General features: G+C 45.5%; 1 protein-coding gene across 4 annotated transcripts in view; it reads right to left on the bottom strand.

The window, feature by feature from the left end:
* CD38 (CD38 molecule) overlaps positions 1–22,466 on the bottom strand; it is a 40,450-nt gene that overhangs the window by 5,789 nt on the left and 12,195 nt on the right. For 2 of the 4 annotated variants that reach the window (XM_044418359.1, XM_044418360.1), the window contains exons 2-7: positions 15,990–16,146; positions 9,345–9,480; positions 8,782–8,864; positions 7,938–8,014; positions 6,290–6,382; positions 4,932–5,018 (exon numbers count right to left, since the gene is read on the bottom strand). In XM_044418359.1, the coding sequence (XP_044274294.1) occupies positions 4,932–5,018; positions 6,290–6,382; positions 7,938–8,014; positions 8,782–8,864; positions 9,345–9,480; positions 15,990–16,146 (633 nt within the window). The remainder of the gene's footprint in view (positions 1–4,931; positions 5,019–6,289; positions 6,383–7,937; positions 8,015–8,781; positions 8,865–9,344; positions 9,481–15,989; positions 16,147–22,466) is intronic. The other 2 variants (XM_044418361.1, XM_044418362.1) reach the window with 2 other exon arrangements.

The raw sequence follows: 22,466 nt of genomic DNA, 5'->3' as shown, positions 1-22,466 counted from the left end.
CAATCTGTCTTCACCCCGACAGGGCTTAGATGAGTCTCCCACGACTCGCTGCCGAGTAATACCGGTGTGATAAACGAACTCCGTTAATCACATCCGTCTCATTCCGACGCCATCTTGGAATCGGTCCCAGAGCAATTCCTAACGGGTCCGAGGAAAGGTTCGGTTGCCCAGTCTGTTGAGCTGCGTGTTCCAGTGGTTGAGATGTCGTCGGAATCGATTCAGCAGTTAGACTTATCGGATGTGCCATGCCGTCAGCTTCAAAGAAGTCAAGTCCGGGTGTCGGATCGCTCCGTTGTGCTGTGTTAACAGATGAGGAATCGTTGGGAGCCGAAGAAATTCACCTTTGGACAGACTGAGGAGAGTGGTGAACCAAGGTTGCCTTGGCCACCACGGAGTTATTAATATCCCCGTAGCATTGTCTTGAACTATCTTCGATACAACCCTCATCAAGAGCGGAATTGGGGGGAAAGCGTAGAAAGTCATGTTGTTCCAAGGGATCATGAGGGCATCCCCTGTCGATCCCAGTCCGATACCCGCTCTCGAACAAAACATTTCGTATACCCTGTTCTCTCGGGTAGTGAACAAGTCCATGTCCGGGTATCCCCATAGATGGAAAAGTTGCTCGCAAAGCCGTTGGTCCAACTCCCACTCGTGGGTCGTTGACATTTGTCTGCTCAGCGTATCTGCTTCTACGTTGTCGGTCCCTGCAAGGTGAACTGCCAGTAGCATTATGTCCCTTGGGATACACCAATCCCAAATTTCCATCGATAGTCGAGCCAGCGCAGGTGACTTTGTCCCGCCCTGCTTGTTGATGTAAAAAACAGCAGCGATGTTGTCAGAAGCAATCTGGACAACTTGGCGCTGTAGGACAGTTTCGAAAGATTTGAGAGCGTTGAAAATCACCGAGAGTGCGAGGAAGTTGATATGCTTCTTTGCTTCCTGTTGGTTCCAAACTCCTTGGACCCAAAGTCCTGTGCAAGCTACACCCCACCTGATGAGGGACACATCGGTGTACAATGTCACTGTTGGTTAGGAGGGTCAGAACGGTACGCCGATAGATAGATTGCCTAGAGCAGTCCACCATGTCATGGTATGGAGGATTGACAGCGGAATCCAAATTAACTTGCTTGGTGGGTCCCACTGCAGATGGAACGACTTGAAGAACAACTGTAGAGGCCGAAGCCGGAGACTGGCGTACGGTATGATGGCAACTGCGGCAGCCATGTGCCCCAAAAGTCTCTGTATAGTGATGGCCTGTACTGTACTGTCCTGTCGAATCCGATGAATATGCGCACAAAGAGTGTCTTGACAGTTTGGAGGAAGAAATGCCCTTTCTAGAGTAGAGTCGATACATGTTCTGATGAAATCGATGACCTGCGTAGGAATAAGGGACGATTTCTCATGGTTAATGCAAAGTCCAAGATCGTCAAGCAAAGCACAAGTTTTGTGTACAGCTGACAGGACATTGTCTCTAGTCTGGGACACAATCAGCCAATCATCTAAGTATGGGTATATTTGTATACCCTGAAGTCACAGGTATGCACACACTGGAGCCATACACTTTGTGAAGAGTCTCGGAGCCGTGGTGAGACCGAATGGCAGGACATTGAATTTGAATATATCGGATCCGACAGTGAAACATAGCGTCTGTGAGAATTGAGATATGGAAATATGCATCCTTCAAGTCCAGTGAGGCAAACCAATCCTCTCTCCTCAGCAACAGAAGGATATTTTGTCAGGTGGTTATCCGAAACTTTTTAGGTTTGATGTACCTGTTAACATCTTGCAAGTTCAGGATAGGACGAAGATCACCGTCCCGTTTAGGGACCGTAAAATATCTGGAATAGAATCCGTGCAGCCCTTCAGAGTGAGAGAGTTGTCGAATCACCCCTTTATGAAGTAGCTGATAGACTTCGTTGCATAGTACCAAAGAGCAAGGTGTAAATCGGATCGGGCTCGACGGAGGAATGATGTCAAATTCTGTTCTATATCCAAGCTGAATGATGGACAACACCCACCTATCAGATGTAATGGACTCCCAAATGGGGAGTCGGCTTTGGAGCCTGCCCCCAAAAGGGAGAGGGGAAGGTGGGGAGTAGAGAGATGGAATGGTCCGCCGGGACCGTCAACGAGGACGCTTCTCAGTATCAAAACGCCAACGGCCCTGAGAAAAGAGTTGTTGCAGCTGCTGCCATCTGCGTTGCTGCCTTTGTTGATACTGCTGACGGGGTTGGTATTGACGTCCAGAAGGTCGGGACCATGACCACTTATGTTTTTGCTGCAGAAGCTCCATGCGACGCGCTGTCATGCATGATTCATGGATCGACTTGAGCTTATAGTTGGTCTTTGCATGAAACAGTCCGGTACCATCAAACGGCATTTCTTCTATTCTCCTCTTCATTTCCTCAGGGAAATTACAATTCCTCAGCCACACATGCCACCGAAGAGAAATAGCATTGACCAGGGCCCTAGCGTCAGTGTCCACATGATGTCTTGATTGCCTCCTTTATGAACACTCTGGCCAGGTCCGCTTGATGGTCTGGAAGGGAGGAGGCGACGTTCTCCAGCTTTTGCATTATGAAGTACTGGTAACGCGCCAGTGTCACTTCATAATTTGATATGCATAGGCTGAGTCCAGAGGCCACATAGACCCGGCACGCAAGCATATCTATCTTCCTCCCTTCCTTATCATGAGGGGCTGTGTGACCCTTCGACTCCCTGCCCTGGGAGGACTCAACCACCACCAAGTTTGGCTTCGGGTGACGTAGCAGGAATGGTATGTCTTCCTCTCGAACCCGGTACATGGCTTCATATCAACGAGACGTAGCCTGTGGTTGAGCTGGTTGGTCCCAGGGCTGGACCATCGCTTGGCGGAGCATAGTAATGAGCGGCAAGGCTATGGCTGCAGACTGCTCACCCCAGATGATGTCGTAAAATCTATTGGTGGTGGGACCGGGGCGATGGTGGGCCTTGATCTCCAGCAACCAAACCAGGTGAGAGATGAGCTCCGCGAAGGTAACATGGGGCTTATCCGGGGACCCAGGGCCCTGGGAGGTAATGGCCACATCGGGAGACGTGGAGTCCACTTCCGACTCATCCAAGTCTTCCTGATAGCGGTAGTGTTTGCTGGAAAAGGAGGTCTCCGGGGACAGTGGGCACCTCCTCTCTGCACGCCCCAAAGTGGACGGCACTTCCCTCGGGATCGGTGGTGACTGACGGTCCTGTGGGTATTAGATGAATGGTTGGTATTCACCCCAACCTGAGAAACCACTGTAGCCGGGCATTGGCCAGTCATCGGCTTGATGGTCAGATTCTGCAGGTGGCCTGGCTGTAGGCATCGGGGTTGGAGAGCACTCCCTTGGTGAGGAGTCTCTGATCTCTCCATCTGAGATCGACTCCCTAAGCGGCGCCTCCGGTTGTGGAGAAGACGCACTCTAAGGCCGAACAATTTGCCTGGGGGATCCCAGCGGAGTCATCTGCATTGCTGACTGCATGGCCGGTCCCGAGGGAGTCTATACCGTAGTGGCGGTTGGTACCGAGAATCCCAGTGAACCTGAACCCCAGTGTTTGGGGTGATCAGGCTTTTTGCCCTTATGATCCGGCTTGCCCACCTTATCCTTCCTCAGTTTTTTGTGCCTGGAGGACTTATCAGACCCAGTGTGCTTACACTTCTCCCATTGTTTGGATGGGGGAGAAGGTAGCTGCTGGGCTTCCAATGAAGTAGCGCCTTCGTCCGAAAGATGCTGTGGAGGTGCGGCCGAGGCCAAGGTAGGGCGCTTGGAGGGCACGGCCGAGGCAGAGGCGGAGCACTGAGGAGGCGCAGTCAAAGAGGAGCCAGGCCTTAAGACCAACTGGTCTGATTGCATCAAGGCCTGGTCCCAGAGTAGCTTACGGAGACAATTCTCCCTATTTTTTCTGGCCTGCTTGGTGAAGGCCAAGCAATGGCTACACTTACCGGTTCTATGCCCCTCGCCGAGGCAGAGGAGGCATACATCGTGCGGGTCCGCTGGGGACATCTTGGAGCCGCACTCAATGCATTTGCGAAATGCCGCTCGCTGCACCATCGCTAAAAGGAAAGAAGAAGATAGTGCAGAGAGTAAAGTTATAATATTTTTGGGTTTTTTTTTTTTTTTAGAAAGGAAGATTGTAATACGGGTAAGAGAAAAAACTTGGAATATAACAAGGTAGGTATAAGAACCATAGAACGAACATGAGGCAGAATCTAAGTGAGAGACGAACAAGCATGAGGCACAGCGAACGGCGGTCTCAAAGACTGAGTAAAATGGCGGACACTCCACTCTATTTATTCTATGGAGGGGGAGGGGAGTGGAATTTTCCCGCCAAAAACTGTTAGCTTTCTAATTTTCCGGTCTAGGCATTGCGCAGGCACAGTACCCATATGTGTGATGCACAGAGGCCACGATGAAGAATAGAAATGTCTTCTGGTTATATTAAACAAATATGTAATTCTCTATATCTCTAATTGTATGAATTGATCCATGAAAGAATATATGTGGGGATCCAAAGATGATGATTATAGACAATACAGGGAGGGAACCATTGTGATCATTTAAATAAATCATACTTAAGGCCCAACTAGATGCAATTTTATCTGAATGGAGGAGAAAGGCTGAATCCTCCTGTTGCTCCCTTTACTTCTCTGCAGCTGTTACCTCTGGGCTTTTTCGCCTTCCCAAGTATCAGAGCTGAGAAGAGAGAACAGAGTCCCCCTACAACGAGCCTGTGTACATTGTGAAGGGAAGTGTGCAGAATGAAACAGATTCACCATTCTTCTCTTGCACAATTCTTTTACTGATAATAAAGTAGATCCTAACCCCCTTCTTCATATGTGAATGTTTACATATGTTTATGTCATATATTAAATCTTTTCAACAAGTTGATAGCTAGTACACAAAAATATGGTAACTTACCTGTAATTATCTTTACAAGAGACACTTATTTTCCGCCTTTCTAGGATTTCTTTTAGCTTTGTTACAGAATGGCCCATGCAAGATTCACTGGAAATAAAGGCAAGCAAATTTCTATTCCAGGTTTTTTCATTTATCCTGTTATTTATTGCTTGTTTGCTTGCTTGCTTGCTTGCTAGCTGGCTAGCTAGCTAATTTGGGATTTCCTTGGCCTGCAGGTCCCAATTACTTCTGCTGGAAGGTCTTGCTCTAGTAATAGCACTGGAATTGCCATGAGGCATGTTTGACTTTACAATTTATTGTGAACATTAAGTAACAAGAAAATAAATCAGGCTATAACATGGAATGAGAAAAGGAGAATGGATCCTAGCTATTGATACAATAGGCAAGCAAGAAGATCATTTCATAGTACTGGAAGTTTCACATCTTTCCTTCTGCAGACCAATAGGTCAGTCATGCATGCTTGATCTCCCTCTCTCGCCTTTCCTCCCTCCCTCTCGCCCTTGTGAGTGTGTGTGTTTTATGGATTGGATACTGGCACTGCCACCCCTTATCTTTGAGCAGTGATGCTCCTGAAATAGTATCTTCAAGGCATGACTATTTTCTAATATTAGCAGGTCTTTCCCCTTTCTCTTTTATCCTCTCTGTAGCTCTTTTCTTTTCAGCAGTATATTTCCTTCCGTTTCCTAGCTTCCTGGGGTTACATCCTGGGATCCCATTCTGTCGTGGTAGATAGAAAGAAAAGTGAAATCTATTTGTGTGATTTGGAGTCCTCTACCGGCAGGAACTGAAATTACACCCAAACAAACCCAGTGAAGCACATATTAAAAGGCAAACACAGGCACTAATTTTTAAAAGAGTAGACTATGGAATCATTGGGACACTGTTTTCCTTGATGTACTCATTTTTTTGCACCTGCTGTCACTTGCCAAGAAGTTGTATGTGTTTTGGAAATGCAACAAGAGTTGGTAAAACCCATGAACAAAGATACCAATGGCCACCCTGTCAGACTGCATTCAGCTCCCTGGGCATATCTGCACTACAGGCTTGAGCTGCCTTAATAATCAGGCATACTATCTCTCCAGGGAGCCTTTTGAAATGTAGATCTGGGAAGGGAGTGGGTAGGGTTAGGATCTCAGCACACAGAAAAAGGTGCAGAAATAATAGTGTCAATTGAACAAAAGTGACCTTTGGAAATGGTTGCTTAAACTGTGTTTCCTCAGCAGAAAATAGAAAAACACAGCACTAAAGAAGAAATTATTCTTAATGGAACAAGCAGTGCTGTTAATTAACAAAATGTCATTATGATGCCATCACCAAACCAAACCAAGTTTGTTTGTTTCTGTACTGGGGAGCCATACCTTTGAGGTCCATCAATATCATGCATAAGCCAAATCTGCACCTTGGAGATTTTATCCGGATTTAAGTTAACCATTTCAACACTTCCCAAAATGCTGAAAAATCATGAGCATAGAAAGGAATTAATTAACACACATTTACGAATCCAACAACATACATCAGGTAAAATTTTTAGACAGTATAATGCCATAATCAACAGACAGAAGTACTTTAGGAAGTGGGAACAGTTAGCCTTTTATTTGTGTTTGTGTGCCTGATGAATGGTTGGATCAGCACTTGTCAGATAATGTGTCCATTATCTACTGAAAGGGAGGAAAGGAGAAGGGGTACTCCAACCCTCCAAAAAGGAACCCCTGTGCACACCCCCAGGTGCTGCATGAGGGGACCCCAAATTGGAAACCAAATGTGTACAATTGCCTTCATTTATCTAGAATAAGTATCTAATACTTTAAATCTGTCTGTCTGTCTGTCTATCATCTATCTTCTGCTGCAAATTTTCTGAAAAAATGTTCCAATTACTGTAATTTGGAACCTCCCAGGTTAATCAGGCATGCAGCAAAATGGTTTCCAAATAATACAGCCAATATAAAATCTTAGTTGGCTTGTCAATAATAGTTGGTGCTCCTGAGGCAAAACAATTACAACCACCTAGAAAGATGAGGTGATCTGGCCAAGCCCTTAAACCTAGTATATATTGTGACATATTTTACCAGAGCTCCAGTGAAGCTAGTTCTAAATCTCATTGAAAACAAGTTAGTTATGACTAATATTCCATTAGTTTAAATGGGATTTACGCTTCCAGGTAGTTGTGGAGGTTTTGTAGTTCTTCCAGTAAAATGATGTTGTGCAACTCTTCTATCTGTCCCTGCTTAATTTATTTCCTTTATATGCTGTCTTGCCATCAAAAATGGTGCTTAAGGCTAATGATGAGAAGTGAGGCCCAGTAACATCCTGAGGGCGACACATTCCCTTTTCCTATTTTAGATATGGCAACATCCTATCCCATGCACAGTTCTACTCAGTTGTTTTTCTGTCTTATTATAAACAAACATGCCAGCTTGGCTCTTGTCTATTATTTATTAGATTTATATCCTGCCTTTTTTCTTTAAAAGAACTCAAAGCAGCTTACATCATTCTCCTCCTGCTGCTCTCAATCTGATACTCACGACAAAAGCCCTGTGAGTTAGGCTGGGCTGAGAGGTTGTGACTGGCCCAAAGTCACCCAGCTGGTTCCATGGCTGAGTGGGGACTAGAACCCAGGTTGCCTAAGTCCCAGCCTCATACACTACAATGGCTCCCTTGTGAGTCCTTGTGAACTTTTGTGATGCCTTAAAGTAAGGATGAGCAGCTTGTTGTCCTCCAGATGTTTTGGCCTGCAGTTTTGGCCACAAGTTGCTCCTCCTTGCCTTAAGGTAAGAACAACTGCCATCAATGCTGCATTGAATGTGTGGCTGCATTTAGCATCCAAACAAATGGTGAAGAATGCTATCATCTGGTTTGCATGGATTGTTGAAAATGCAATGCAGGCAAGCACATGTATTGTCCCACTGCAATAAACAGCCCAGGGGCACTTTGTTAACAAATCATATGTCAAACAGAAGGGCATGATTTGCTGGCATGATGGACAGACAGTATTATACCAAGAGATACCTGTTGTCTCTGTATGCACCACCTCCTATTGATCCATTAAGCATCACTTGAACTGTACCACAGGCAGCTTCTGCAAACTAAAACAAATAGTAGCATTTTTCCTAACTATGGATAAAAAGGTATTTGAAGTTTTTAAGATTAGCATTACTTTTTACAATATTCATTTCTGTAAAGCATTTCTCTAGAAGTGAAGAACAGATATCCCCAGAATGCTGACTGTTTGGGGTATTCTCACAAATGGCTGGTCTGGGATTCCCTATTCACGGAAGAGCTATCATGGTGTGTATGGCCAGCCACAGAGCCCTCATTTTCCAGAAAGCAAAGTGACAATACTGAAAGAAACGTAAGCTGCCTAAAAACTGAATTACAAGGCTGATCTGGAGGTCTGAGCTCTAAAACATAACATCACTCTAGAACCCAAAGAAAGAAGGCACTGGAGGGCAGCACTTTGGTTTGCTGATATCAGTCTCCCATTAAAAAAACAATTTAAAGCCTTTTAAGCACTGCAGAAAGGCAGTGACCAGCAGCAGAGAGTAGCTGCTGCCTTTGGCAAGTGGGGCAAGCGCTGTGCCCCTCTTTGCATTTACCAAACGGCCTCCAACTATATAGCATTTGCCATTATGTGTGATTGTTTTTCAGTCCTTGAACTCCTTTAAGGCCGCTTAGGATGTTAACTTTTCGCCGCCTGTATGTTTACAGGTGAAGAAATGTCAAGGTGTATTGCCTGATTGCATCGCTAGTCAAGGTAGCTATATTTTTACTGAACATTTAATATTATTAAATTATATATTATTGAAACATGGTATGGAATTAGTATTATTGACTTGGGTTCTATAGAACATACCATCTTTGATGCCATTTTCCAGTATATTGAACTAGGGTTATTCTCACATTCAGTCCATTTAGGGCAAGAGTTGTAGTTGATTCCTAAAAGAAAAATATTTGAAACTTAAATATAAAATAGGATACTACAAGCAAGGAGGTACAAAGAATTAAGATCTAAAGCAATGCCCCTTTATGTAGGAAAGTCATCTTTTCATGGAAGGGTGATTCAGAACCTACTTCCCCCAATGGTCTGTATTTTAAGCGTGTGTGCATGAGAGAGAACATGTGTGTGTGAATAGATATAACTGTTTAGTACTAAATTATAAATTTTTATTTGGGGACGCAAATATATGTATGAAATCTAAAAGCATTCTATTGTATTTGCATGGATTAATTTATCCTAAAGGTACATTCTTCATTCTCTTGGTAACTTGTTGCTGATCTACTGCTAAATCTTTCTACTTCAAACTCAGTTTAAAATCAAACTTGTTCTTTGGAAATGAAATACAATCTCTGTCCTCCCCTATACCAAGACAAAAATCTTATTTCTCTTTCTTGTAGAGAATGAGGAGCTTTTCTTACCAGGACTGGAGGGATTTCCACACCATGACAATCCATCTGCTATGTAGCCTGGCAAAGTGTCCTCCAAAGTGAAGTAATTACGAGTAGCTTTTGTGTAACGGTGTACAAGGTCATTTGTCTTGCTCCAAAACAGTGACTGAAAGTAAAAGGTTAATATGGAATCAGTGGTGTAAAATTATTATATTCATAAAAACATGACTAGAGAAATTATGAGAAAAACATTGCTCTCCAGGGATAGCCCAAGACATTTTACTGCCAGAGGTAAAGAACAAGATGGCACCCCCTCCCCTTCACCACATATACAAAGTTGACTCTTCCTTTAACATAAGGCAGCATCCTCCACTGCGGCCGAAGCTGGATGGGGCCAGAGCAGGGCACAAGATGCATGCACTGAGAGAGCAGCGACCTCTAGCACCTCTCATGGCTCACTCACCACACAACCTGGTATGTGCTTGCCGCCCACACAAGCAAATACACTATGAGAGCACAGCAATGCCTGCTGGAGTGGACAGGCTGGACTTGCTTCCCTTCTGCCTGCTCTTTCAGCTAGGTGCCTACCAACAATACTCCACAACACACTAATGTGTGTGGGAAACATGGTAACCTACACTTAACCCCCACTCAACATGATGAACCCCACTCAAGTAGGTTGTTGTTGAAATGCTGGTCATCCTGTCATCCGAACCCTGCTGTGCTAACTAGCCATAGCCTAAGCACAAGCAACCCATGAAGAGAGCCAGTGGTTTGGTGGTGGATGGTGAACTGTGGATTGCTCACCACGATTTGTTATCCCGGCTGGGTGTGGAGGACATGGTGGCCCACTGTTCAACGACACACACTCAGCTCATACGTCATGTGGGTTAGCATGTCTGGATCCAGTCACTGAGGGAGGGCAACTAAGGGAGATTGATAGGCAGCCCAAGCCAGAAACACATAAGCATTGCCACCTCAGGGTGTCAGCTTAAAAGGATGGGAATGGACTGGGGTACCCCTGCTGGCTCTTAGCAGTGGGTTCCTGGGGCAGCCTCCTCAATCTACCTAATGATAGGGACCATTGGCGTGTTTCACCCAGTGGTTTTCAGCTCATAACATCAGCATTTCAGCCATGCAGGATGTTTTGTCTTAGAGTCTGAGAAATCCAGATAGAATAGCATTCTGGGCAACAGCACAGAGAAAACCAAACATGTTGTGGTAGTGACAACAGGGTTTTTTTTTTTGCGGGGGGAGGGTGATTTTGTTTTGTTTTCAGGGGAGAGTTGTTTCTGGGTTACAGATCAGTCTCTGAATGCCTGATCTGCTTCCTCAAAAGGCATGTCTGATTTCCTAGGGCTCCTCTCCGTCTGCAGCCTCAGCCTTTCCTGTGTGACATTTCATGCCATTCTGGGAGTTGCCCCCTGCCTCAGATGCAGCTTCCCAGGATAGCATAGAGGGGCTGCAGACGGCTGGAGCAGGGAAATCCATAAGTTACACGATAGTTTTCTGCTGGATGCAAGCTCTGAAATGCAGTTATAAACCAGTTGTTCGCAATCCAGGTAGGCCCAGCATTTTCTTAAAAAAACATTTATATTATTATTATACATGTACAAACATTAAAAATGCAAAGCAAGTTACATAAAGTCATAACTACAGATAAAACCTATACTCCCCTAACAACCATCAAGCATACTAGTCCAATTTTTCCAACGTACAGTATTCTCAAAATTACAAGCATTACAAAAGTCCTAAATATATTAATGTCCAAATCAAACTGCTGTTTCATATAATAAATGGCACCCAGAGTTGTTCAAATGTATGTTCCTTCCATCTGTTCTCTTGTAGATGAACAGATTCTGTTAACTTCACCACTGAAGTGATGTATCTCCCCTTATTGATCCTTTCCTCCATAGACGGAGTCATAGGTGGTCTCCACTTGGCAGCTATAACTAACTTTGCAGCTTTAAAAAGATTTCCCACCAATTCCACATGCTCACTTTTAAACAACCTCTTTAGCATAGCCAAGTAGAACACACAGAGGGTTCCGAGGAATGGAATAGCCAATCATACAATTCATAAAAGCCATAACTTTTTCCCAGAAAAGTCTAATCTTTTTACAAGTTCACCATAAATGAAAAAGGTCTGCATTATTTTCCCCACATTTCCAGCAAGCAATGCTTACAGTGGGATACATCCTTGTCAACTTTTGTGATGTCTTATACCAACAATATATTACTTTATTTAAAAATTCCTTTAGGTTAACACATGAGGAGATTTAACAACCATTCCAGATGATGTGGTTCTACTGGCCTAAAGAGACTTCTGTTTGTAATATCTTTCCCCATTTTAACTTAAAATACTTTCCTTTATCATCATCTACTGCAATTAATATGTGATCAATATTAGCTAGCAATTTCTTAGATTTATGCCTTTGGCTAATTAGTGGCTGGCACAATTTTATGGAAAATGCATACGCCTTGAAATGCATGCATTCTTAGCTGTTTGCCATGTGTTGGAGACCTCTGGCTCTCTGAATACAGATGGTGCAGAAGCCTATGTTTTCCCCTGCCCCACCTCCTTCTCAGGGAGGTATTTGTTTTGAGCACCTGTAGATGATGGATAATTTCTTTACGTTCTTAGGGGGATCCTGAGGCCCTTCTTCCTTGCCCACCGTGCATACCTTCTGGAATTCAAGTTCTCAATCTCATGCACGTTCCCATGGTGTTTGAAAGAGCCAAAGGGGGCACTCTAATAATATCCTTTCAAAACCCTCTAAGGTCATAGCTCCATGTGGGGCCTCGAGGCTTGAATGGTCCCTGAGATGCCATCCAGGTTTCAACAATAGATCTTGCATTTTGTATCTTACTCAATCATTGCACTTTTCCCTCATGGGATTTTAAAAGTTGTTTATTATAATTTCTATATTCTCCGGGTTACCATTCTGTGAAAGAGGGAAGCTTTATTCCTGTGCTGCATGACAGCACTGGAAGAGCAATGGCACAGAGATACAGAGATTAACGGGTGCTGCTGGCACCAGCCCGCACTCAGACATTGCAGCTGTCACTGACCACATGGCCGCTGGCAGCACAGAGGACACGTGGCTGCAAACCACAACCACATTAGGCTGATCTTTGGGGCCAGATTCTATTCATTTTCCAGCTGACAAAAGCAGCTCAGTTTGTACTCTTTATTCTACATTAGCACTACTATCCATTCAGTAACAATTAATCATGTCACTGTTATGTACAACCCACATTCTTTCCATGGCATTCAAAGGAACAGCATCTTATGCATGTTTAGTCGGAAATAAGTCCTACAGCTCCCAGGACCCCTAGCCAGCCATACTGGCTGGGGAAAGCTGGGAATTGCAAGATTTATTTCTGTCTAAACAGGATGGTGTCCTATGCAACACAGCAAGCCATAAAGCACTAGTTGAGTTGAGAGGTTACCAGAGCATGTGTGACTGTGGCTAGGCTCTGCCTGTCTAGGTAGGGCTGCAGTTGGTAAATTAAGTGTAGCTGAAAGAAGGAGCTCCTGGCCACCAGGACTATCTGAGACTGAAATGACAGTTTTGGGTCCACGAGCACTCCCAAGCTATAAACCTTGCCCATCCAGGACATGTTGAAGGCCAACCCTCTGGGCAGACATACCTTCCACCTACAGCACCTCCATCTCCTATGGATTGAACTTCAATTGATTGGCCTTCATCCAGTCCATTATCAAGCTCAGGCAGTGATTCAAGACAGAAACCATCTCACCTGAGTTAGATGAAAATGAGATGTAGAACTAGATTTCATCAGCATACTGATGACACTTCAGCCCCCACCTCTGAATGACCTCTTCCAGTGGTTTCACAGAGATATTGAACACCCCAAGGAACTCCATAGTGTAATTGCTATGGGACAGAGCAACTGTCCCTCAGCACCATTTTCTGGACATGGTTGGCCAGAAAAGGAGTGGAACCACTGCAATGCAGTGCCCTCAATTCCCAACCCAGCCAACTTGTCCAGAAGGACAGGATTGTCGATAGTATCAAAAGTCTCTGAGAGGTCCAGGAGAACCAACAGGGTCACACTCCCCCTGTCCCTCTCCTGACAAAGGTAATCCCACAGGGCAACCAAGGCAGTCTCCATTCCAAACCCCAGCCTGAAACCTGACTGAAATGGATCTAGATAATCTGTTTCATTCAAGAGTAGTTGGAGCTGCTCAGCCACCACCTGCTTGAGCACCTTGCCCAGAAATGGGATGTTTGCAACCAGATTGTAATTTACAATGGCCCCTGGGTTCAGGTTTGGTCTCCAGAGAGGCTGGGACCACTCCCTCTCTTAATGGGGCATTGATGGACTCCCAGACCCAGATGTAACCCCCTTCACTAGATCTCCTGATGAGCTAAGATGGGCAAGGGTCAAGTAATCAAGCGGCGACACCAACAGAACCAAGTACCTTGTCCACATCATCAAGCCGCAAAAGACTGAAACTTATTCATCCAAGTTGGATAAGATACTACTCTGGATACCTCTCTCAGTGAAGCTAGATCAACTGTGGATTGTGGCAAAATGTGGCATATCTGAGTGACTTTGTCTTCAGAGTAGCAAATTCATCACAGCGAGCCACCAAGAGCTTACTTGATGTTCCAGTATGTAGGAGACCCCAAACCATTCAGAAAAGTTCAGCTGGGCAACACTGAGAAGATGCAATAGAAATAGCAAAGTATGAACATTTTGCCACTTTTATTGCCATGGAATAGGCTCTACAATGAGCACTAAGCTGTGTTCAGTCAGATTTGTCCTGAGATATCCTCCACCTACACTCAAGTCCTCTTCCCTCTTGCTTTATCGCTTTGAGTTTAGTTGTATATCATGGAACTGGCCAGATTTTATGAGAAGGAAGAGGATGCTTAGGAACGATAATGTCAACCCCTCGAGTCATCTCCACATTCCAAAGAGTGTCTTGGGCTTCAATAGGAGTGCCAATCATGTCAGCCAGATATTCCCTCTGGAAACTCTCAGGATCTATGGGGGAGGCCCATCTTAATGGATCCTCTGCCCTTGAAGAGGGAAAACACTACCAATAGTCTAAACCTCACCAGAAAGTGATCAGACCATGACAATAGGGTTAAAGTTAACCCTTCCACATCTGAATCACTATCTTCCAAATCTGTCAAAAAGATCAGGTCCAAGGTGTGCCCCGTTTCATGTGTTGGGCCAGTGACATGTTGAGACAGCCCCATGGTTGTCATGGTGGCCATGAAGTCCTGAGCTATCCCAGACAAAGCAGCCTCTGCATGGCATTGTCCTCGATACTACCTCTGTCAACTCAGGCAGGGAGATTGCTGGGCAGCAAGTGGCAGGTACAACAGCAAAATCCCTAATCTGTCTTGAGTGCCCAGCATCAGGTACGAACACTCAAACCTGGCATCTGACTGGAATGAAGTTCTGGCAGCGCAAAGTGCATTTTTATAGACCATGGCCACCCCCGCTCTGCAGCTCTCCAGGCAATACTGGTGCTGCACCAGCTACCTAGGTGGGCACAGCTGGGAGAGGGGATCACTCCCCGCCAAGATCTTGGTGATACAAACCAGGTTGGCCCCCTTAACAATCATATCATAGAGGAGATAAGTTTTATTTTGGACTGACCTGGCATTTAAAAACAGCACCAGCAGGCCAGAGGGCTGACTGATATGATTACCAGGAACCATTTGACTGGGCGAGGGGGAGGGGGATGAGAACAGGGGACAGGTCTAAGTTACCTGTCCTCTCTTACATGGGCACATTCCTCCCCCACCACCATATTTCCCCCCACCTGTAATCTACCCTTATAGCTGTGCCCCCTGGCCTCACTCCCTCACCAGACAACAATTAAAACTACTTACCCTAACCCCCAACTGCAATACTGTATGATGATCAAACGGCTGTTTCTCATTAGCTTTAGTGCAAAAATGAGTGCAATGCAAAGACAAGGGCAGGGAACTAGTCTGTTGGAGCTGTGCTGGGCTGTTTTCCAGGAAAGAGGCATGCTTCTGTTCAGATAAATAGGCACGGGCAACCTTCACAAATGAGGCAGTACTGAGAGATACGCACGAATTGACTAGGCAGTTGTGCAAGAGAGGTGTCAATGGGTGTCGTTTTGTTCATATTTGACCTCTTCGGCTTCTAAACATGCCTCAGGCAGAGCAATCCTATGACTCCTAGACAGAGAGTCTCAAGATTATTATTCAGCTCTGAGTCTGGAAAACTCAGAGGCAGGACTTGACATGTGGAGCGCTGCGTCCTGCCTTGCAGGAAGACCCATACTAGCGGTGTTGCCGAAGTCATAAAAGGGACCCAGGGATGGGGGTGAACCATCCAGGGCTAAGGGAGAACTGTGGTTGATGGAACTCAGGGCATCCTGGTGGCTTCCCAGCCCCTCTCTCCCCTCCAAAGCACCTCAGAAAGACAGCCCAAATCAGCCCCCTCTCTGAGCTGTGGGGTGAGATATGTGTGGAGGCAATTGCACAATCACATGTGGTGGCAGGGAGCTGCACCTGCTCAGCAGCCCCGAAACAAGCCTTATTCTCTTGCCACCCGTCATCTGCACACAGGCACATTCTGCAAGATTTCAGGGGTTCTGAAAAGCCCTTTATGAAGAAGTGGGGGCAAGCAGGGAAATACAGAAATAAACTCATGCACAAACCTTCCTGGGGGCACAAACTGTTGTTACCTTGTTACATGGGATAGAGTGATGGGCAACATCCATCATGGGCTGATAGTCCTTTTCTGTCGCATTGCATGGGTGCTTATACATAAATGCGTGTTCCAGCATATCCCAGATGGCGATGCAGTCTTTGTCTCTGCAGAAACATACAAACACAGGAACTTAGAGAAGGGCTAGAGTTCCATGCAGGCTTCCTTACAGTCTAAATTATATAGAACAGCACTTGGGTGCCTTAAGAACCTCTGTGTTTAGGCCTGAACCGGTTCTCCCTCCTGATCAGTGCTATTTAAGCTATACACCTTCATTAGTACAAGGGTGCCTAATGGGCATAACTATGAGAAAACAGCAACACTCTGCCAAGTTCTTCCTCTCCCAGGTTGCCTCCTCTTAGTTCAGCCAGTCTGTTCTACCATACCTGGTGGAAAGACGCTTCTTTGTGCCTCAGCTATCCTGGAAACTTCTTTGACTGAAACAAGAGGAAGAAGCTTCTCAGTGGCCATACCCAGATTCTGTAACACTGTCCCATGAGATTCATTTGACTCATTTCCTTGCAAACTTCGACCATTGGATGAAGGCTTTTCTCTGCTGGGGAGCGTTGGGCAGGTGATATTGGTGCACATCAAAAATCTGCTAAGCTGATTTCTATTTAATCTTCTAAGTGGTGGCTGCCATGAGACTGTACTGCAGTGTCCAATGTGTTGTTTGCTTGCTGGGGTGGTGCAAGGTGCAGAAAAGTTTGGGTGCTCAGGCCCACAGAACTAAAAAATGTACATTTGCACGTTGATTTACATCTGCTCTTAAAGCCTATGTGTATCTCTGTGTTGTTAAAGACTGTCCTAAGGAGTCTCTTAATAAATAGGGGTGAGGAGGGCCTTTGATCCCAGGAATAAAGCTTCAGCAGAAGGCTGGGGTGGCAGCAGCTGAACCACTTGTGGACAAAGAGGCAGCTAATCCAGGGGGATCAGATGTACGTAAGAGAGGCCTTCAGGGTCCCTGCAGCTTTGCTTAAAACACAGGGTGGTGGGGCAGATTGCCTTCCAGAGCTTTGGGTCTCCAGCCTTAGTGGGCACTGCCTCTGGTGCTTACAGTACCATCCAGTTTTGCAAGTGGGACCACTGCTACAGGAAGTCCTGAAAGGCACGGGAACACTGATTTTTGAATCAAGACAGGTTGGCAGGTTTCTCTTACGCAAGGTCCATTAAGCAGCACTCTTTGAGAAACTGGCATTTTCATTCATTTCTACTTGACCCTGGAAGGATGAAATCTGTTCCCCAAGCATCGGATGCTGCTTGCAGAAAGAAACTCACAGGTATGGAAGCATCTTGTTGCATAGGGCGCTCAATTCTAAGTTGCCCTCAGTAATGCATATACCTCTGTGGACCAGCTGGAAAATGCTAACCCCACTTGGGGGCTTCTGGTTGGGCCACCTGGTTGGTCACTGGGAAATAGAATGCTAGCTTAGGTAGGCCTGTGATCTGACACAGCAGGGTCTGACACAGCATAGACAGGCAGGGTATGAATTTCTGAATGAAGGAAAACAGAAATAAAACACCTGGGATACTTTCAGGGTAGAATGGTTTTCAATGAACACTTGATTTATTGTGAAATGCTGCCACCTTGTGGGAGAAAGAAGAAATTGACTGAAAGAGCATTTGTGAAAAAATAGTGTTGAAATTGAACTTCCAGGAATAACATAAACAACAGATGGAGAAGTTTACCGAATCCTCATTTCTACAAAAAACCAGTGTGTGTGATAGCATGGGGAGCACAAGAAATGCAGGGACAGGCAATACATTGTTTATGGACTCAGACACACTCAAGGACACCAACCACTGCACCTGCAAAGAGCTTGGCTGATAAACTCTGTTTATTCTTATTTCTATATTTTTACAATATGGGTGTCTGGGAATGTTTCACAGAGAATCCTTGGCCTCCAGCCATTCCCCCCGCCCCACACACACACACACAATTATTGGCAGGTAGGAGTGACAGATGCATTCCTGCTGCCTGGGAGGTGGAAGACTGGAGGATGGGGAGGATCCTGAAGGACCGCTGGGTCATTCTGTTGAAAATGGATTGGGGAATTCTGCAGAAAGCAATGGGAAGCAATAAAGAGGCATTTGAGGCCATCCAAGGGGGTGAGAAAATGGGGCCTGGTGTGAGGAGGCTGTGGAAGGAGAAGGGAGAAATTGTTTGGAGGTGGTTCTGAATGATGACAAAAACTATGGGTTCAAAGGAGTGAGTTTGTGTTCTGGAGTGAGCAGGTGCCCCTCTACTGCTCTGCGTGCAGGGTTTGGGGGAAATGACTTGCTTTTCACCTTTTCAAATTTCCTTTCTGTAAATGTGCTGTTCTTTGACTGTGTTCACCACAGCAGGCATTTTGCGATGGTGTCCACAACACATCAGCACATTTCAAATGAGCTCACGGTCTCATGGAACTTCTTGTCCCCAGAAGAAATGTATTATTGAACTATCTTGTAAAATATTTTTTCTCTATTTTTGCAATGTCACATACAGTATTCTTTCAAAGGTAGTAGTATTAGTTTGGTAGATAAGAAGCATCTACTTAAGACTTTGATGTGAACATTTACTTGGTGAACTCACTAAAATCCTGTTTGAATTTCAAAATGTCAATCCTAGTCTTTAAAGCATTATATCAAAAAGTTGATTCTAAATAAAGTTAGTATTTAATTAATTAAACCATTCCTGGTTTAGGACACCTGATGATAAATTAACTACAAAGTTTTTATTCTTCCAAAGCCTGCTCAGTTGTGGTTGGTCCTTTTCTGGATTGGGAAATGCTATTGAATTCTTTGCTTTTGGAATTAATCTAGCCAATCTCCTTCCAAATGATTTTCCTTAAGTTTTCCTTTGCAGAAGTAATTGAATATGTAAAGTCCACTCCATGTTACCTATAAGATTAAAAAGCAGAGTTGGAGCTGGAGTCACCAAAGTTTCTGTAAGACACACCTGACCATAAGACACACCTAGTTTTCAGAGGAGGGATCCATGGAAAGCTTCCTGATAATCACAGGCACATTCCCCATCACTTCCCCATGGGCTTCATTAAAAGACGGATTGCCATTTGAAAACACACACCGACCTGTGGTTAACAGCTCTCACCTGCGCCGGAGGAGGGGGGCGGAGCAGGGCGCGCCGAGCACGTGCCGGCCAGGTGTGGTGCAGCCGGGCCGGCAGCGTGCCGGAGGTGGTCTTCCAGGTGGCGCAGCGGTGGCAGGTCTTCCCGGGCGGTGGGGGTGAGCAGTCCGTCTCTCCGTGCAGCCGGCGGGTTAAAGCCCGCGGCTCCTCCTCCTCCGCACCGCTTCCCCTGAGCGGCACAGCTCTCACCTGCACCGGGGGGGGGTGGAGCAGCGCGTGCCGAGCGCGTGCCGGCCAGGTGTGGTGCAGTCGGGCCAACAGCGTGCCGGCAGTGGTCTTCTGGGCGGTGCGGTGGTGGCAGCGGCAGGTCTTCCCGGGCGGTGGGGGTGAGCAGTCTATCTCTCCGGGCGGCTGGCAGGTTAAAGCCTGTGGCTCCTCCTCCATGGCAGGTCTTCCCGGGCGGTGGGGGTGAGCAGTCCGTCTCTCCGTGCAGCCGGCGGGTTAAAGCCCGCGGCTCCTCCTCCTCCGCACCGCTTCCCCTGAGCAGCACAGCTCTCACCTGCGCCGGGGGGGCAGGGGCAGAGCAGTGCACGCCAAGCGCGTGCCGGCCAGGTGGTGCCACGTGGTGCAGGCGGGCCGGCAGCGTCCCGGACGTCGGGCACACACACATTCGCTCTATAAGACGCACAGACATTTCCCCTTACTTTTGAGGGGGGAAAAAGTGTGTCTTATAGAGCGAAAAATATGGTATTTAAATTTGCAAGTGTGCTTGTAATTATCAAATTTGCACATAGACCTGCTGCAATATCATATGCTTTCTGTAAGCCCTAGATCTTGCCTCTGTAAATCTGTGGACTTGCTTAGGTAAATAGCCTTATGTGAAAAAAAATGTGTGTTACAGCTTTTCATTTTTGCAATGTGAATCTGCAACTGGATCTAATGACCCCATGAGAGGCCTCTATGGCATCCTGGTCCCACCGTTTGTTTTTGAGATTCCTGGTTGTTTTGTCTTCTCTATGGAAGGTTAGTATTTGTATTACAAAGATGCAGCTTTACACTGGGAACAGTATCAAAACAGGTGCAGATGTATTTACCAGTACAGTTTTTCTTTTTCTATGGACAAGTATTTAAAAAAAAAACCTTAAGAAATTTTTGGAAGATTCATATGGGATAATAAATGGTTTGCAAGATGTATATCAGAGGCCAAAGATTAATTCCAGCTACTCCCCATAAATGAGAAAAGTTTCAATGAAAGAATGTGGGTTTTGATTTCATCTTGATGAAACAATGAAATAGGATACAAACAATCTGGAATTCTTGCCTATAAACTACGATCATTCCACTAATCACAACAGAGAAAACCCTTTGCAAATATCCCCTCTTTGTTTTTACTTGTTTTTGGGGGGACCTGCTTTTTTACCTGCTTGTTTTTGGGAGACCTGCTTTTTTACCTGCTTGTTTTTGGGGGGACCTGCTGGACTTTCTCACCTGTCAGAAGTGGGCTGCACTTGCCTAGCAATATGGAAAACATTTATGGAGTTGAGACCAAGCAACGTTTATGGAGTTGAGACCATTTTAAGATTATTAAATCATTACCACTAACTTCATAAGTCATTGAATTGCATTAATGCATCGACAGAATTAAATTTCAGATGCATTACTAATTAGATAGAAAGTTCAGGGGCGTGCATGCAATAGCGCATTTTATTGGATCATGCAAGAGCAGTTGATGTGTTGAAAATACTACCTGTCAAACTACTGGCCCCTTCTCTTCCAAGGGGACTGTTGTATCTTATCCCAATGGAATCACCATTCAGTGCCCAAACACCCAGGCATCAAAAAGTAGAGGAGCAATGGAGCCAGGTTACCAAGGATGCAGGCCCATCACTTTCTGATCTTCATTGGCCAACCTGTCAGTGCAGACTTCCATATTTCCTGTGAGCTCCACTGCAATCCTCACAGCATCTGGGGAAAAACATTTCTCACATGGAGGTGGGTAGAAACCTGTTCTCCCCTGCAGAGGAGGGCAGGACATGCTCCATGGAGCCAAGCTCAGGGAACCAAGGTTCAATTTGGATGCCAGGAAGTACTTCCTGACAGATGGGACCCCAAGGCTATGGAATGGGCTTCCACAGGAGGTGGTTAAGGCCCCATCGGTGAGGCTGTTCAAGGATAGGCTGGCCATGCACATGGTTGGCATGTCATTAGCAGAGCTGGCTGGAGCTGGGGGTCAGACTAGATGGCCCGGGAGACCCCTTCTGACTTGCTCAGTTTCCATGTTTCTATGTTTCAACGACAGTATATTGTTCTGTATCATAACACAAAGCATTCTGTGGCTTCTTATTGCTGAATGAATAAGACCTGCCCGGTTTGCTGATGGTGGAAATGAAAGCTGCTACAGCTGGTTTGTTTGTAATGGCCTATGGCTAAATACAATAAAACTCGACTACAACTGGTTTGTTAATATAGATCAACCCAGGGGTCTGAATGTGGGAACTGAGGGAAGGTGGCGGCTCTGGGGGCTTTCAAGAGGAACACCTGCACTCCAGAACATACCACCACACCATTTGTGCTGAAGCAACCACTTAGAAGCCAGTTCTGAAAGGAAATAACACATGTACATCCATATGCATCATGTGTGCATCTGAGGAGGGATGTTGTGTTGAATCATAATAGTCTAAAAGCTACATCATTTCAGAGAAAATCAGTCCATGCTACGAAATACAGGATAGACAAATATTCCAACATAAGCGAAAGTGCCTGTGCACGTGCAGCTTGGCATACAGAAGCTTGTCTGTGATTGAATATTTGTGTTCTCCACTGCTTGCGTGTGCCCATGTTTCCTGCATGAGCACAAGCTTTCTCTCTGACTCCCTCATCTCTAGGTCTCCATCACGATTTATTTATTTATTAGATTTATATCCCCCATATAAACTTACTTTCACTAAAACCATGGTTTTATAGGGCAAAAAACTGTGCTGTTTTTAGATAATGTATGTATATTGTCACTAAAGACTTGATCCTTTAAAAGGTATTCCTTCCTGTTCTGCAAGAGTGAAGGGGGAATGAGTCTGAGATGGCACTCTCCCAAGCATTTGCAGTTTTAACAGTGGAAAAATATTAACCTTTTAAAAAACGTTCTGCTCTTCATATCATTATGAATACCATTCCTGTAGGAGTCTCCAGAGCATCTTCTAGGCTGCTTCTGTGGGACCAGTTTCAGCACTTGCAACACTGCCTGAAGTTGTGAAGCCACCAACATGCCCAAGCATCTTGCCCAGGAGTGGCAAATCTGATACCAGGCCATAGTTACGTGAAACCACTGACCTGCAAGGGTCTTACCACCACCTCTTTCAA

The sequence above is a fragment of the Varanus komodoensis genome, unplaced genomic scaffold (genome assembly GCF_004798865.1).
Source record: "Varanus komodoensis strain SLA01 unplaced genomic scaffold, ASM479886v1 scaffold9, whole genome shotgun sequence".
Taxonomy (NCBI): Eukaryota; Metazoa; Chordata; class Lepidosauria; order Squamata; family Varanidae; genus Varanus; species Varanus komodoensis.
The sequence above is the reverse complement of the archived record's forward strand: the minus strand, read 5'-3'. Positions and strand labels throughout refer to the sequence as shown.